Raw genomic sequence first — 17,551 nt, forward strand, 5'->3', positions numbered from 1 at the left:
AAGCGAGACGAAGTGGGAAATCGTAAAATATTACGAGCCGTCGTCGTCGTACATGGATTTCCACGAGCGAGAGCAAGGTGTGTTTTATGAACATCCAAGAAAAGCGAAATCGATTTTTGAAACGAGCTCGACAAACGATCGGGGAGAACCGTTCTTCCATTTCACGGATCGAGTTTGTACAAGGTCATCATCTCACCTCCGCTATATTTCTCACTGTGTTAAGGTCGACAAGCAATTTTTGCTAGATTGAAATATTTTGAATATTTATACATACTTGAATCTAGAAATTCTCAAATAATCTCAGAGTCAATCCATTTCTTTATATTTTCGAATTTTTAAATATTATATTTTATCATTGTTTAAACTATAACTTATTTAATTTAAACTAGAAGATCTTTTAAATTGTATTTAAAAGATCTTCTAGTTTAAATTAAATAAGTTATAGTTTTAAAAATGATAAAATATAGGCTTTAATTTTTAGAATTATGTGAAATTTTTCATTACGTTTATTAGGCAAGAGTTACGTCAACAATTAGTCGACAATTTATATCTCTTTCAAAGATAGTTTAATTTAAAAAATTATCTCACAAAAGTTCCTATTTTATGAATTTGTCGAGGAAGTGGTATGAGCGTACTGTATGAGTCGACGAAGCGGCACAATAGAATGTCTGACCAGTGAGTGGACTATATTTACTGCGAGGACGCAATGGTCCTTGATAAAACAGAGGTAGAAGTATAGCAGAATTGAATAGCAGAGCAACCTGAGAAGAACAAACTCTCGATAATACTCGTTTCTCATTACTCGATGATGTATAAAGCACTTATAAATTCTTTATATATATTCAAATGTAAGAGAAAGAGAGAGAGAGAGAGAGAAAGAGAAAGCGCAATGAGGAAATTAATACGATAAAAAAAAAAGACAAAAATATTTGCGATGCATAACATATGATATCGCGAAATACAAACCGAGTTATACTCTCATTAACAAAATTATTTTGCTTTTTGTGTGTAATCTGTAAATTCTAATGTCTTTTATTATATAAAATATTTATTAAACAGCTGTTCTAACGACACTGATATTATGACATATCTGTGGTATATTTCTAACAAGCTGGTTATTTTATTTATGCCGAACAGAATAAAAAGATAATGGCAGATATGGGGAGATGCAATGCAATTTTTATGCATGCGTACGCGTAAAAACGCCTACGCGTCAAGACTCCGTCCGTCCAACATGCAAAATGCTCGTTGAAGCTTGAAAAAAATTTTCATTAGCTCACGCGCACGTTCGTCCAAGCTTGTAATTAATAACTTTCCGTGTCGGAGAGTGTCACCGGTGTCCACTCCTAGTTGCTACGAGAGATGAATATTCCTTCAACGAATAAACCATCCAGGCTACCTCTCTCTCCTCTCTCTCTCTCTCTCTCTCTCTCTCTCTCTCTCTCTCTCTCTCTCTCTCTCTCTCTCTCTCTCTCTCAATGAAAGAAAAAAACAAATCTTAAAATAAACGACATTTTCCCTAGTGAAAAACTATCCACATTTGTACGCTCTTATATCATACTCGAAACCAATATACAATTCGTCGGGCACAAATAATAAAAGTCATGTCGTTACACATTGACGTAGAAGTAGTAACGGTGACGTTTTTATTGCACACGAGTAAATGGGATGATAATAAAGTGTACAGAAGTGTGACATCATAATGTTAAACTAAGCGTAGAATAAAGCTGACGCGTAATGACGTGGATGAAAACGGGAGCAATGTGAAAGTTGTTAGCGGAATTGATCGATGATGACGTCGTAAAGAGTAACATGTAATATTTTATTTTATCGATTGGATTTTAATTTTCTATGATCGAGTCAATACGATTTTGTGCACAAGAGTGTACCAATAAAATGCGCAACCGTGATGCAATTGTTTTTTCCTCTCATTGAATTTTTGTGTTAACATATTCTTTACGCCCACTGCATAAAGAGAGAAAAAGAATATATAAAATGAAAAACGTTTTACTTCAGAAAATAGAAATAAACTTTTACCTATACACATTTATTCACACTTATTCTCGATTTTCAGAAAATACTTTACTAATTTTATTTTCACTATTCTAAGAAAGTATAAAATAATGCTTTTTCATCGTCATAATTATGATTACTAATGCATGTCTAATTATACAAGAAATAAAAAGAAAACGTTGGTAAAATTAAGTTTATGCAATTATAGTCCTGACTTGATTGAGTAAATTACAGTGTTAAATTTTACAAAAAATTGCATTGATTGTTTGAAAAGACAATCTCGATTATGAAGATATAATGTGTAAAAATTGATATAATCAGCTGTTACGCGAACGTTCATTTCGTGCTCCGAATACGAACTCAGAGAAAAAGATGGACCAAAATTCTTCTTTGACGGAGAGCAATCATAGCTCAGCGAATAAGAGAGAAAATTGTTAGCACGGAGGTCTGCAATAAGAGCACAACAAACCTTTCTCCCTTCAGCGAGGTGAGATACGACGCGCCTAATATCGCGGAAAGGTGGAACGCCGATAGGATTATTTATAGCTGCGAAAGCAGTAGTTGAGGCGCTTATAAATAAATCGCAGCAGCTGTACCACCGATGTGTTTATCGCAAAGCAACCGGCGCGCCCTTTGTAAACTACCAATATTAACTCAGAACAGCCGAAATTACCCTTCGCAAGACTCGCTATAAAAAAAAATTATATCAAAGAATTTTATAATGCTATAAATTGCTATAAATTGCACCTTATGCAATAATAACCTTCAAGTAACAATTATAAAACAAAAAAAAATTATAATACTAATATTAATCCAAGTTGAGATTTTACTTCTATTTTCAATCTCAATTTTCTCATATTTATTAATTGTAGAGAATTTCGATAGATATACTTATATAAGTTTTCTAAGCTTCTTATTTGAGCTTCTAATTTGTACTTTAAATATGCTATTCAATAAATATACATGTGATTTTCCACTTATAAATTCAAAAAAGCTTTCGATAAAACAACAGATTGAATAATTTCAAAAAACAGTGATCTGATTGTTTAAAATATCAAAATAGATTTTAGATTAAAATCCTCGATTAAAAGTAAAAGAAAGGTTTGACTTAGAAAGAAATTAAAAAAGAATATATAGTTTTGTAAAATAAAAAATCGTTATTTGCATTTCATTAAAAGAAATTAAAATGAAACTAAGTTTTCTCTTGTTTTATACAGAATAACGTTAACTTGGCTAGTTCCTTTTCTACCTGTATCTTGTTAGCTGTTAAAAAATAGCTATATTATCTTGTGCAGCTTTAAAAAGTGTTTGCAAACTCCTAAAAGGCGTTGACATATGTTAACAAGATATTAAGAATGTCTGACCTACTATAATTTTGTAACATTTCAGCGTAATATACATATATATATATATATAGAGTCTTCTGTAAAATGCTGTAATGAGTACACAAGAAGCTATGTAAACCTGACGATAAGTAAGCGAGAAGTAAGGTCGCAGAAAAGCAATTCTTTGGATAGAATTACGATGTTGTACATGAGGTCATTGATGCCGTCAAAATGTCGAGGTCAGATCGTAAAAAAACTTTAATAAAAGCTAAATGGGTGCCGTGAGAAACTACATATCTATATGTTAGTTAAGTGTGCGTTACGTCAAGCGTGCATTATATCTATCGTCGATCTTCACTACTTCATAGCTTACAGTCATTTCTTTTATGAGAGAGACATTTCTTACATAGACACAGAACTATAATCAAACCAAAATATAAATTAAACTTGAAAAATTTTTGCAACAAACATCTGTGAAATTAAATAAAACTTTTCTTATAACTTTCATTCAAAAAAGTAACTTTGAGATTTAAAAACTATCTTGAAATTAGACGTATTTATATCAAATATAATCTGAATAACATTTTTTAAAGAAATTTTTAAATGTATACAGAATATATGTAACCCAAAAAAGAAAGAGAGAGAAAAAGAGAAATATCTTTTTCGATAATTTCTCATCTTTTTGAAGTTTTCTTATTATTTTAGAGAAATATATTCTTAAAATATTTGACATTATTCTCCATATATTTTAAAACAGATATTAGGCACATACATAAGTACTTAAATTTCTGTAACCCCTTAGGTTTCAATCCTCGCTTTATGCTTCGACCCAGTCTAGTATATCCTTACACGTTTATGGTTTCCCAGTTAATATTTTCCTCTTTCCAATATACATATATCAGCTTCAGCGGTGAGATTAATGTACAACCAGAACTCGTAAGAGAGATAAATAAGAATAATGAAACGATGGATCAGTTTATATTGGCATTGATATTGTTAATATGCACCTGAGGCTTACTGGCATGCAATCTAAAACACAGCTAATATATTTTATACAAAAAAGAATCGCATTTAATCCGTAAAGTCTCTCTCGTTTGCGCATAATCGTTATTCTGTCACGGAAAAGTACACTACGTTGAGATAAGAACATGGATTACCGGTGAGATGGATATTGTAAGTATACAAATCCAGAGATTCAGAAATACAAGTCCTTCATAAGCGAATTTAGTTCTCCTCTAGAAATATGTCAAGAAAAATAGGACATAGCAACAAGTACAAATGAAAAACATTCTACAAGAAAATTGATCGATATGCACGGGAAATAGTAGTATTGGGAATATATAGTAAAGTGAACATATAAATATATATATATATATATATATATATATATATATGTATATATTTTTTCATTTCCTCATTTCGTTGAATCTAACCGAATATAATTACGCGCACAAAGCGAAGTTTATATTATTCTTTAATAATAAAATCTCGAAAATTGCAATTCTATTTTTTTGTTCTCTATTAAAGATTTAAATAGTGAATTTTTATGCATTGCATAATTAATTAATATATTTTATTATGCATGGATTGCAATAATAATTTTTATGCATGCGTTGCAAATTTTATTATCAAAGAATAATATAACTTCGCTTCGCGCGCGTAATTATATTCGGTTAGATTAAACAAAATAAGAAAATATATATATGTATATATAACACAAGAATTTAAATCAATATTTTTAAGAAATATTTTAATATATTGTCTATTTTAACGCGCGATTTCTAGAAATTATAAATAAATTTTATAAATATAATTTTACTACCACCCTTTCTTAATAAGTTTAAATTTAATATTTCATGCATTTTTAACAAAAAACCCATATAAAATAAACAATAATCTTTGAGCAGCCTTCCAATGTGTTAATCACAAATTTGCGATTAAAACTGGCAAGAAATCAACGTTCTACAATACACTGTAACAGGTGGTCGAATTCGATTTACGACGAATCAACTTGAGCCAGCGAACACAACTGTTTTGATTAAACAAAGACAAACGAATATGTAGAAGATGTGGATGGGAAATGAATTCGATCACTTGGAAAGTTGCTCAAATAGAAATAGTTCATTCCACACATATTCACTTATATTTGCTTTCACAAAGACAACTATTTTCCGATAAAATGGAACTAGCTTCAAGCTGAAAACTTAATTAATGTTTGTTAATCTAAAGAAGCAGCTGCGATTAATTAACCTTTCTATCGAAATATACTTTGTGTCATGAAAAAAGTACGTCTTGTCAGGAAACATGACAAGAGATCAAAACATGACATAATCACGATTAAACTTTTGTAAACTTTTTACATTAACTAAGAAGTTTATCATTAAGAAGTTTCATCACCACCAGAAGACACAGGTGCATAATTTATAATTAAAAGATACAACATACATATACATACAATAATTTTACAATATATTAAGTAAATAGAAAAACACTATATTAACAAAAATTATATGCTCACAAATTAATTATATATTAGTATAATAAACAATAATTGTCGATATAGTAAATAAATATTTAATAATTATTTTATATGTTATATTTAAATAATTTTTTTAATTAAAATAAAAATATAAATTAAATATATAATAAAATTACATATTTTACAAATAAATAAAATATTAGAATCTATTTCTATCAGAAATGCCATTTATTAAAAGATGCTTTTAACAATAAGATAGAAAGCATATCCCCGTAGAGAGAGAGAATTTCAGGAAAACAATTTCTTTTAAGGTATTAGAAACACAAACTGTTGACCCATTCATTAACAGATTCTTTTCAAGCATCAAAGCTAACTTGACTAATGAAAAAAACTACGTAACAATTAATCTGCTGAAATACATGTGCAAATAATTGCGTATGTTGACGTCTAACTAATGCAAACATACGTACCTAATGCAATTTCGATAAAAATTTACCGACAGACAATTTCTAATCACATTTTGGAAATTTTTGATACATATTCATGGATCTTTGATGTTATTAATATTAAAAAATGTCTAATGTATAAAAAAATAATGTTGTTTAATAAAAAAAAAACGCAAAATTACATAAAATAAAAAAAAGCTATAGATATTAATATTATTATAGTATGTTGTTTCTGTAAAATAATTTTTCTAATCATAATTATAATCATTACAATAGAAAAGATAGAACTATATACAGATTGAACTTTGTATAGTAATGTAGTTCAACCAAAAGCTTTCAATTATAAAACAAACCGAAGAATCGTTAACAGCAAACTGATTGCATCAGATCATAGTTTGCATTGTTATTAAACTATTTGTATGGAATCAAATAATAATGGCAAACGATATTGCATAGAAATTTGGAGGGATTGTTTATCTCAAAGTCAGGACGCGCTTGTTGTTGATTTATCTACTGATCTAAACTACTACGTTCGCTCAAAATGTACGTTTCGCTCTTAAACGATAACTTTATAGGAAAGATTAACAAGTAAGTAAGCAAACAATCCGATCTAGGCGAGCGATTCCATATCACTTTAACGTAAATTCAATCGCTAACTTTGTGCTCTACACTTCATCTCCGTTCCAAGGGCTATTAGAGAGAGAAACAGTAGAATTACACGAGGACGATGCAAAAGCGATCAGATAGAATATCAAGTAATGTGCGGGATATTGGAAACGTCTATATAGGAAATCTCGCTTAGGTAATATCAGATTTTGATGATAAATTTTTTGATCAAGTTGTGGAGTCAATTTCTGTATAGAGAAAGAATGTATAGAGAAATTATTTCTCCCAAAATTTTAACATTCAGTTTTCAACATGTATGTAACATACTTTTAAGTTAAAAATTTAATATCTTCAAGATACAATAAAATGAGAACTTTTTAAAGAATTTTATTGTATATTTTTTATATAACATTGCTAAAATTTTTAATTTGTCAAAACTTCTAAAATTTTAATTAATTGTAATTTTAAATATTAATATTGTAACAACATATTTAATAATAATACTCTATACTTAATAATATTACAACATTAAATAATAAATAATACATTAAAAGTATAGAATGCAGATGATAACTAATATTTTGAACACCAATGTGTCACATTAGCATATTCATTAATGTGACGACATTATACCAAAATAATATCATCATGATAATAATAGCTAATCGAGAAAAATTATAATGCAAACTTATTTGATTACAACAGTTTCTATCAATAAGATGTTGACATTTTAATAATAATGTCATAATAATGTTATTTTAGTAATAATATCGTAATGTTATTTTAGTAATGATGTCGTAATCTTCCATAGTTAATCGATTTTTAATCAATATCATCTTAAGAATTAAATTAACTTTGTAATGTCATAGCAATATTATTGAATTATCTTCAAATAAAAATTATTAATACCGGTCGATGTTACACATCAATTTAGTATGTAAATGACTTTTATATTATTCGTCAAATTCGGATTATTTCTTGCAACAGACTGTTACAGTAAAGCAGTGTGTCGACATCAATTATAGTTACTCTATTTTCACTTATCTCGATTTTACTAATATTCTCTTTCCTGCTGAGTCTCTTTCTCTCTCTCTCTCCCTTTTCTCTCCCCCTCTCTCTCACTCTATTTTTTTCATTTGTATATTTCTGACTTTTTACAAACTACACATGCGAGACAGGCCCGCAGAAAAAAACACAATCTGAAAAAAGTGTAACGATTAAATGTTAAAATTTTAAATATATTTTCATTCCCGTTCTGCCTCCATGTAGTATCTGCGATTTCATAAAAAACCACGCAATGGACCAGATAAACTCCGCAATGTTTGATTATATAATTAAAATTTGCTAGAATTTTGTGTAAACATGTAAAAGAAGACTAAATAAAAAATGGTAACTTTGTTTTAATGTTAGCATATTAGTTTTTGTATCATCAGCAAATCGTATTATTATCATCTATTTCTTCTATTTATTTTTAGTAGATTTTATCTTAGACTTTATCAAAATTAAAATTTGATGTTTAGAGAAGTTCAGATAATATTAAAAAATTTTAAATATAATTTTTTAAACATTACATATTTTTAAATTTATAACAAAAAAAAAGATTGATAATTATACAAAAGATTTTAAAATATAAAAAATACACATCATCTGGAATATTCTATCCTAAAGATTCAATCAAAACTCGTTGTGAACTTATATCAGTATTTAGACAATTTTTGAAACATTTCGTTATAAATTGATGCAACAAACTCATCAATGTAAAATATGGATAAATTTCATCAAATAATTATAATTCTAAATATATATAAACATTTAACCGTTATTATGAACAGTATTTCATTAAGTTAATGGAATGTTGTAAAATCGATTTGTTTGAAATTGTACATCGTTACGAAACTATTTAAAAAATAAACAGTTGCTTCGCGCCCACGTAATTACCGATACTTTCGTGGTAAATCTAGTATGTTTTTACAATGCTAAAACCTGTCAATAATTTACACAAAAGAGCGAAGCGTACACATGCTAAAAAAAGTTACATTGCTATTAAGTATACATCAATGATTTATGAAATACTGGGAAAACTATAGTAATAATGCAGAATCTAAAAAAAATTTTGAAGATAAGTAAAATTTAACACAGAAATTATTCTACAAAACTATTCGATATATCATTCGGTATATCAAATATTGCAAAATTCAGTAATCTAAAATGTTATAATGCATAGATCACACAAGTCTAAAGATTTTATGGATTCCAAAATCGTAAAATCCGCCTACTTGAAGATCCTAAAGTGCGGCGCTTAAATCATCTCATAAGAACCTATAAATCTAAAAACGATATCGTCTAAGTGCAATATATATTTATCTTCAAGATTCAAAACTGAGATTTTAAATCATATTAGAATCAATTAAACTTATTATTAAGTATAACGAATATATAACGATTTCTTTATGATAAAATTAATAATTATTGCATATATATTCTTATAATTTTCTGAGAATTAACCGCTTTTAACATTTTTGTAATATATATTAATTTTATCATTAGAAGCTTACATTATACATAATTATTTTATTACAATTATTATGTATTTTAATTCTCTTATTTTATCTCTATCTCCAATGTCTCTTTGTTTTCTAATCCTTCAATAAACTATTTATGTCATATATTTATTCATAATGTTAGGTTTTTATTTAATCCATCGTATGTGCAAAATAGTCCAGGCCGAAGTTTTACTCCGATAATAATTTTACGTAAAAAATAATAAAAATGCAATTATTTACAATAGGCGAAAAAAAGTAATCTCTGACCTTTGCTGGTGAGACTAAAGCTGCGGAGCCTGTAACTATCTTCATCTTCGCCTTCCTCTCGCGGTGGCATCTGAGATGAGACGTCGGGCACGTCCAGGAAGGCGTTGCTCTTCCTCTGATGCGTGTGATGCATACTCTGTCCCCTCCGACTCCCTCGTCTTCTAATCCCCGGACTGACGTCATTCTCGGTTAGTCTGGGTTCGCTACTGCAGTGGGCTGACTTCATACCCCCTTCATGATGATGGTGATGATGATGATGGGCGGCAGCTGAAATCGACACAAATAGGACATCACATATGCATATATCCGGATATTGGATATAGATGTATAGCTTTTCTGCAAAAATATCTTTGCAATATCTTTAGTCAATTGTAATGACGACATTGTACACTATATGTGAACAATATATATTATCAAAGTGTAATATCAGTATCAATTAATGTTAATGGTTTGGTTAGGTTTATTTCAATTATATTAATAGATCAAACTGATTAGTCGCAAATTAATTACGCTAAAACTTTTGTTTCGCAATATAAGTACCAAAACACAATTATTAATAAAGAGTGTTAGATTAAAATAAATATATGATAATTTATTGTGCCGCAATTTTATTTGTAAATAATTTAAATATGCTCCAAACTTTTAGTGACTATTAATTTTAGACTATTTGCTTTCAAATACTATTTGCATGTACATGCAATTTATGTAGTAAAATAATAATATATTTATATAGTAAATATATTAACTTTTATTATTTTTATATATTATACTTTTATATATTAAATTTTATCTTTTCGTGAAAAATTCTTACAAAAATGCTTAATTTATTTCTTACATAATTGTTTCGATATTCTGCAATACAATGCTGCACAAATATGTAGATTTTATAATAGAGAAAACGCAGTGTGTTTAAAAATAGTTGATAAAACTATTTTAAAAAATTCTTAGTAATCAATGGGACAAAGAACGAATGTTTTTTCCCGATTGCGTGCCAATTGAACTATTTTCAACAAATGCTCGAGAGTAAAGCAAAAAACGGAACACATTTTTCAAAGGTACCTACACCTATTACATCGCAAAGCTAGCAAGTGGAAAGCCGAGTGATTTAGTACAGCCTAAAGAGAGTCAGGAAATGAAATTAAACGACGGGAAAAGAGAGAGAGCGAGAAAGAGAGGAGCAAATTCAGATCGCGGAACACGTTTTCGAATATCTGCTTCATTTAATCGCAAAGTTTATTGAGCAGATAAATTCCTCTATTTTACTAGATATTCTAGATAAGGAACTAGAATCTCTCAGAATTAATATTTGTTGCACGCGCGATTAAAAATATCCTTTGAAATCAAAATTAAATTTTAAATGTATATGACAAAAAACAAAAATAATTAAATATAAGTCTAAAGAATAAAAAATATATAATAATAAAATTTACTCTAAAAAATTTGATAATTCATATTTATAATAATAAAAAATATGAAGTGTGCAAAAGAAGTTAAAAAATTATATTTAAAAAAATGTTATATTAAAAATTGTATTAAAATTTAAAATTTTACAAACAGTAGCAGAGAATTTATTAATTTTAATTATTTTACTTATTAATTTTAATTTTTGCAATGTGCTATCTCAAATAATAATTTATATTTGTAATTTAAAATAGAATATGTAATTAAGAGTTAGCAGTAACATTTGGGGTAATTTTAAATACTTTCTTGTTAAATATATTGATGCATATTCTAAGTAATTTTTTCTTAAAATATCAAAAAAGAATTTAACAAATATTATTTTAATTAAAAACTGTATTGCTCTTAATAGGATATTTTTGTATTAAAAGTAGCGTCTGCTAATTCCTACTATATTACTACTGAAATTGTTTCTATTAAATTGTATTATACTACTGAAGTTGTTTACCCATTAATTAAAACCCGTAATATTTTATTCATTTTACATCTACATGCAAATAATACTGTTATTGCTTTAATTGTTCTCTTGTGTTTTGTTAATATATATCTCTCAAAGTATATATAGGAAAACGAAAACACTCTACAGCAGCGCGAATTTAACTAGTTTCTAAATTTGCGAAGACGCCGTAAGCACGATGAAACGTATTCGGACTGTCAGTGACCTACTAGCCAAATCCAAGTACGAAAATAGTAATCACAATGATTTCAAGAACTCACGTGAGACTAAAACACGTTACCGGTAATATCATAAGCACCGGAGTACACTTTGCTCTTTCGCCAAAAGGGTTTGTACGTCATCGATGATTTATCGGTCATCGTCAAAGTCACGCCCAGTCACCGCGTCGTGCAAACTCGTCGCGTAAAATAGACTTTCACATATCTCGTGATTTAATCTCGATTATTATTCATATCTTTATTATTGACAAAAAATTGAACACGCGAAACAGTCGTTTGACAACTCAAGCATTCGAACGTGTAGCTCGATTCAAAGAAAAAAATAAGCCATTGACAAACAGAATGATCGATCAATTTCAGATTCTCTTAAAAATCAAACAAGCATCATTTATTAATCACAAACCAATTAATCGATTAACCCTTTATTATTAATCTTAAACTTTTGAATTGTTTAAAAACTCTTCTAAGAATTATAAATCTTAATTAGCTGGCAAAATTCCACGCAACGTTATTTATTTCTCATTTTTCTCCCGTGACTATCGTTACCTTGAGCAGCGGCACGACGACGGATGCTTTTATTTCCGCCGGAAACACGGGCGCTCTGGGATCTTGTAGCTGGCTTTCGTCTTCTCGTGGGTGTACTGCTATCCGGTGTTCCACTGCCGCTGTCCCTTTCTCGTTCCCCTCTTTCTCTTTCTCGAGTTCCTGAGGGTGGCATAGCCTCTAACATTTGCTCCATACTCGAAAATCCCGGGGCACAAATCGAAGCCGATCTAGTTTTCCAACGAAGCGAGTTGTCCGCCATTCTTCTATCAAATTGCTACCGTTGCAGCAGTTTCTTTTCTTTTTAAAAAGTCACCGATTACGATCCGAAAGTCTTGCCTTGTATTTTTCGATTTTATCTTTTGATTATCTCTCTTATTCGAATTTCCCGAAATAATCTTCTCCTTTTCCGCGGATTACCTTTTCGCTAAAATATCGTTCTCATATTTCACTTATTGATCACAAAATACTATGATTTGTATCGTTCAACTTATACTAAGCACTATTTTCTTATTTTTATTCTTTCCCACTTACAAAATACAAACATTTGCAGATGTTCGCACAGTTACTTCTTTCAAAGTTCTCGAAAACGTAGTGCCACGTGTGATATTCGGAATGTCTCTCTGAGTGTCGCGGAAGTACGTAAGATTCGATTATCGGCAAAGGGCCAAGTGTATATTCGGAAGAAGATATCTTCGTATGAACTGCGTGAGAATGGCACGACGTCACATCGACGTGTCTTGTCTCGAAGAAAGCGTTATACTCCTTGATTCTACAAATAGAATATAGGAAGTTGGATTTTTTCTCTGGCCACGTGCGCGCGAATGGAACTGACGGAGTAATTACGGTCGCGGCAAATTATGCCTCTCCTAAAATCAGTGAAATGGTCGGCGCGTTTATATTTCCTTTTTTAGCTATCGTTTCCTTTCTCTGCCGCCGTTATTCCGTCGGTACTTCCCACAGGAAGTGAACTTGCGTGCTAATTAGACCAGCCCCGTCGATTAATGCCTCGATTACTTCGCTTGTCATGATTTTTTGATGGCGCATATAAATATAGTAATATCGTGCAGCTTCTTTTTAATCAGATTTCAACATTTATTTCACTTAAAAAAAACTAAGATATATAAAATAATATTTCAAGTGTTAAATTTTTTTTCAAACTTTTTGTATAAAAAAATAAAACTCAGAAAAAAACAATTGTGTATTATACATGACATTCGATTAATTTAGTTCAAACTAATTTTACGTGAGTACGTATATGTTAATTGTAATGGAATAATAAATAACTTTATATATTATTTATTATAATTTGATATAAATATATACATATTATATATATATATATATATATATATATATATAATATTAATTATAAATGACATATAAATATTATAATCTGCAATTAGGAAAATTAATATTTACTATTTCATCTCATCTTCTATTTTCTAATCTAAAATATAAATTTGCGTTTTAAACTAATTTGGGAAGATGATTGTTTGACTTACAATTAGTCATACTTGATTGGAAGGTTTAAGCGATCGGAAACTGCTTCTGATTAAATAAGATAAAGATCGATGACAATGTCAAGCACGTAGTTGGCAGCATCCGAAGTTTCACGGAACTACGATGCAATCGAAAGACAGCTGTATAGGCTGTCGAAACTGTCGAAGTTAATGAACAGTGAACGGAATACATCCGAAAGATATCGGTGCGCGAAGACATTCCGGCAACTATAATCGATTGACAAAAGTAAGCATAGTCTATAGCAGTGCGATTTCGCGACAACAGCTTATTAGTACACTCTCTCTTGAATGAAGTTTATGTCCATGTCATGTAATTTATTTCGAAGCTCGAAAGAGTGCTAAGAAAATTAAATTTAGCTTGTTGTTGAAAATAATTATCTTTTTATCCTAATAATCTTTTGTGCATATGCAGCATGGTTTTATACAATAATACAGTCTAATTAATTATCTGATTATGTATGACAAATTTTTTAACATTTTAATAACAAATTAAAATAAAATTAGATGTATATTTTTTCATTCAAATTAAAATTCAACTGTGTTATACTAATGATGTTGAAACACAAAATATTATTTTATAAATTCTATGGAAAACGGGACAAAAAATTGTATTTACACATTTAAAGTTTTTTTCATCTGTCTCTGCTCCTAATTCATGGAATACTTTATATACTTTTTTCTTTTTTTAGTTTAAAAAATTATTAATATATTTAAACAGAAAGAGAGAGATATATCTATATCTATATACTGTTGAAATAAAGAACACACAACAAATAAAAGAACATAAATTAACGAATAATTATTTCACTTAGCTCTTTATAATATTTTTATCAAATTTTGCAATTTTAAAAAGAAAATAAAACATTTCTTTCTAGATTATAAAATTACATTTAACAACCTGCTATGCAAATATAAAGATTTCTATCCACAAATTCTACCTATAAAATAATATACAAAGAAACATTTTTAACAAATGTGTAATGCTGGAACAATCTTTATTTAAAGTACTGCCCTTTTCTCTAGATAATGTATGCACGCAAGAACGCGTTTATTATAAGCAAGATTAAGTAGAGAAATTCAAGCTTTATCTCTTCTTACTGACAGAGAAGTGAGGAAAGGTCTTATAAACTTCTCATCGATATATTGTGCGTTAAATCGATAACTATATAAGCGCTTTACGTACTCACGCAACATAATTCTGCATTATGACAGTAAAGTTATAAATTGTCGTAAAAGATATTGCTGTTCACCGCTATTATGAAACTTTGATACTTTCGTCACTCGCGATTTATCGTTACTTTAACTGTTGTATCATTATCATAATAATTTGATTTTTATAATACTGACAAAGATTAAACGTTAAAGTTTAGCTATTTTAATTATATCTTAGTTATTTAAGTTTATTCACATCTATAATATAAAAATAATTTAAATAATCCTTTAATTATATAATTTTCTTTTTTCTTGACATCTAATAGTAATCACTCTGTACATTATTTAATAATTATTGTTTTTGCGATTGTGTCGTAAAACATAGAGCTTAATTGAATCGCTCAAAGCTGTTAACAACCTCTCTTTTCACATTTTTAAAAAATTATTATACATTAAGATCTAATTTGGACAAAAAATTAAAATAAACAAATGATATCATCATGTTTGCATAATGTCTCAAAATATCTTAGACTATAATTAGAAAACTGTTTTATTAACGCTTCCGAAATGTTAAACTTTTTTTCTTTGTAAAGCACTTTTGTCTATTTTCTCCACAGAGATTTTCATTTCTAAACAATAAATAAATCATTTATTTTAAAGCTAGAAAAAAAACAATTTTAAAATATAACAAATTTGAATGAAATATGAATATGTAATAAATCTAACACTAAGCCATATTTTTGGAACTGCATTATTTACATTCAAAATAATAACAACATTATTTAAAATTAAAATAATAATAACATTATTTCTTCGATATATACAATATCTGGGATATATTTTATTATTCTTACAAGAGCAATGTAAGCATAATTATTTGCCCGTTAAAGTACAAATGATAACTTTTCTATTCAATTATTCAATGTTACTTAACTCACCACGGAAGAGTTAAAGGCAAAATAAGCGAGACATGTGCACCCTTGGAGAATTTCAAAGTATAAGCATCGGTTTTTCTCCACGTGCGATAATCACTCCACTCTCTCCTCGTCGACTTATTTTTCCCCCCACGACTAATTATAGATCGTTTCGCATAAATCTTCTCAGAGGAGAAGGATAAACATCTCCGCTAATCTGTCCCCCCATATGTTCGCCTGCATATCTCACTCCTCTGGGAGCTTAGCCGCGACCGTAATTATCCCTCTTTTTCGATATCCGACAACCTCTGCCCTTTAATCATATATGATTATATATCGCAGAAATGATTCGCACGTTTCCTCGAGACGGATTGCTCCGAGATATATCCCCTATATCTTCCTCCACGTCTTCCTCTTTCCCCTTTTCGCGGATTATTAAGGATTTTCCCGGATCAATTAGCCGCGCATGGCGATCGATCTTTACCACTTTAGGCCGTCGACGATCGTAGGATCTCTTCTCTTCATCTTTTTTCCCCTCGTCTCTCTCCGCAGTCGCGCGATGAATCACATGTCCCGATCGCTCGTACGCGAGCGAAACTAGACCGACACGATGCACGTCCGAGGATGCGCGGCGTACTGAAGGCAGCCCGACGTCGCGGCTAACGCCAGGGTGAGAAGCGACGCCAGGCGTTGGCGTCGGCGTCGGCTCTCTCTTTGCACGCCCTCGTCACCGAAGACCACGACGACGACGAAGTTGGCGCGTGTCCAGCTTCGCGAGCTTTTCGCAGAACTCTTCATAGGGAAACTACCGGAAATCGCAAGATTCATATATCTAACCGAAGAACCGTATCGATAATGTTCTTTTATCGCGGTGAAAGGAACAATATTTACGGAAAAAGGGAAAATCAGTATGAAAAAAAGCTTCACGCGCTTCAGTTCTTCACGAGTGACATCTGCTGTAATGGATTCCATGAAAACTTCATTCTTATTAGATCAAAGGGAATTAAATTATTTTCAGCGCAATTTTCAATTTTTTAATAAGGAAAGTTATTATTCTATTTTGTCATAAAGATTTTTATTTTTATTTTTAGCGGAAAATCATATAAAATAATCTGCTAGTTATTTATATAAAAGTAAAATTGTTATAGCAATATTCAGAATAGGATTTCTTCTCGAATTTAATTATTTTGAACAAACATGGAATATATTTTTTAAAGGAATAAAAGTTAAAAAAATTTATCGTTATTAATCATTATATAGCATAATCTGTTGAATGGACTGCTATATATTTATATGTTCATATATTCATGTATAATATTTATGCTTCCATGCCGTAAAATTTCCCCAAATAGAATTACATTATCAAGTAAACAATTAATTACAATTTTTAATCAAAGCATACATAAACTGTAAAAAAAATCAAATTTTATCTTATCTATTACTTTATATCTTATCATTTATTTATCATCTTATCAGAATATTTCAGATTTTTAATATTATTTTGACAGTATCAATCGCTAAACATTCTTTATATGCACAATATTTTTGTATAACATAAAATAATTTTAAATACTCTCAAATTAGAATAGTTTTTCTTAAACAACAAA

General features: G+C 29.5%; 1 protein-coding gene across 3 annotated transcripts in view; it reads right to left on the reverse strand.

Moving 5' to 3' along the window:
* The window catches only part of Rgk3 (Rad, Gem/Kir family member 3), a 37,735-nt gene extending 21,143 nt beyond the window's left edge, over positions 1-16,592 (reverse strand). Inside the window, exons 1-3 of one of the 3 annotated variants that reach the window (XM_083044693.1) lie at positions 16,429-16,592; positions 12,359-13,127; positions 9,680-9,946 (exon numbers count right to left, since the gene is read on the reverse strand). In XM_083044693.1, the coding sequence (XP_082900819.1) occupies positions 9,680-9,946; positions 12,359-12,617 (526 nt within the window). In that variant the 5' untranslated portion in view covers positions 12,618-13,127; positions 16,429-16,592. Of the gene's footprint in view, positions 1-9,679; positions 9,947-12,358; positions 13,128-15,968 lie in introns of all 3 variants that reach the window. The other 2 variants (XM_083044695.1, XM_083044694.1) reach the window with 2 other exon arrangements.
* Positions 16,593-17,551: the final 959 nt, after the last annotated feature.

The sequence above is a fragment of the Prenolepis imparis genome, unplaced genomic scaffold, assembly GCF_030444845.1.
Source record: "Prenolepis imparis isolate NDT839.2.m4 unplaced genomic scaffold, iyPreImpa1.0 SCAF_8, whole genome shotgun sequence".
NCBI classification, from domain to species: Eukaryota; Metazoa; Arthropoda; class Insecta; order Hymenoptera; family Formicidae; genus Prenolepis; species Prenolepis imparis.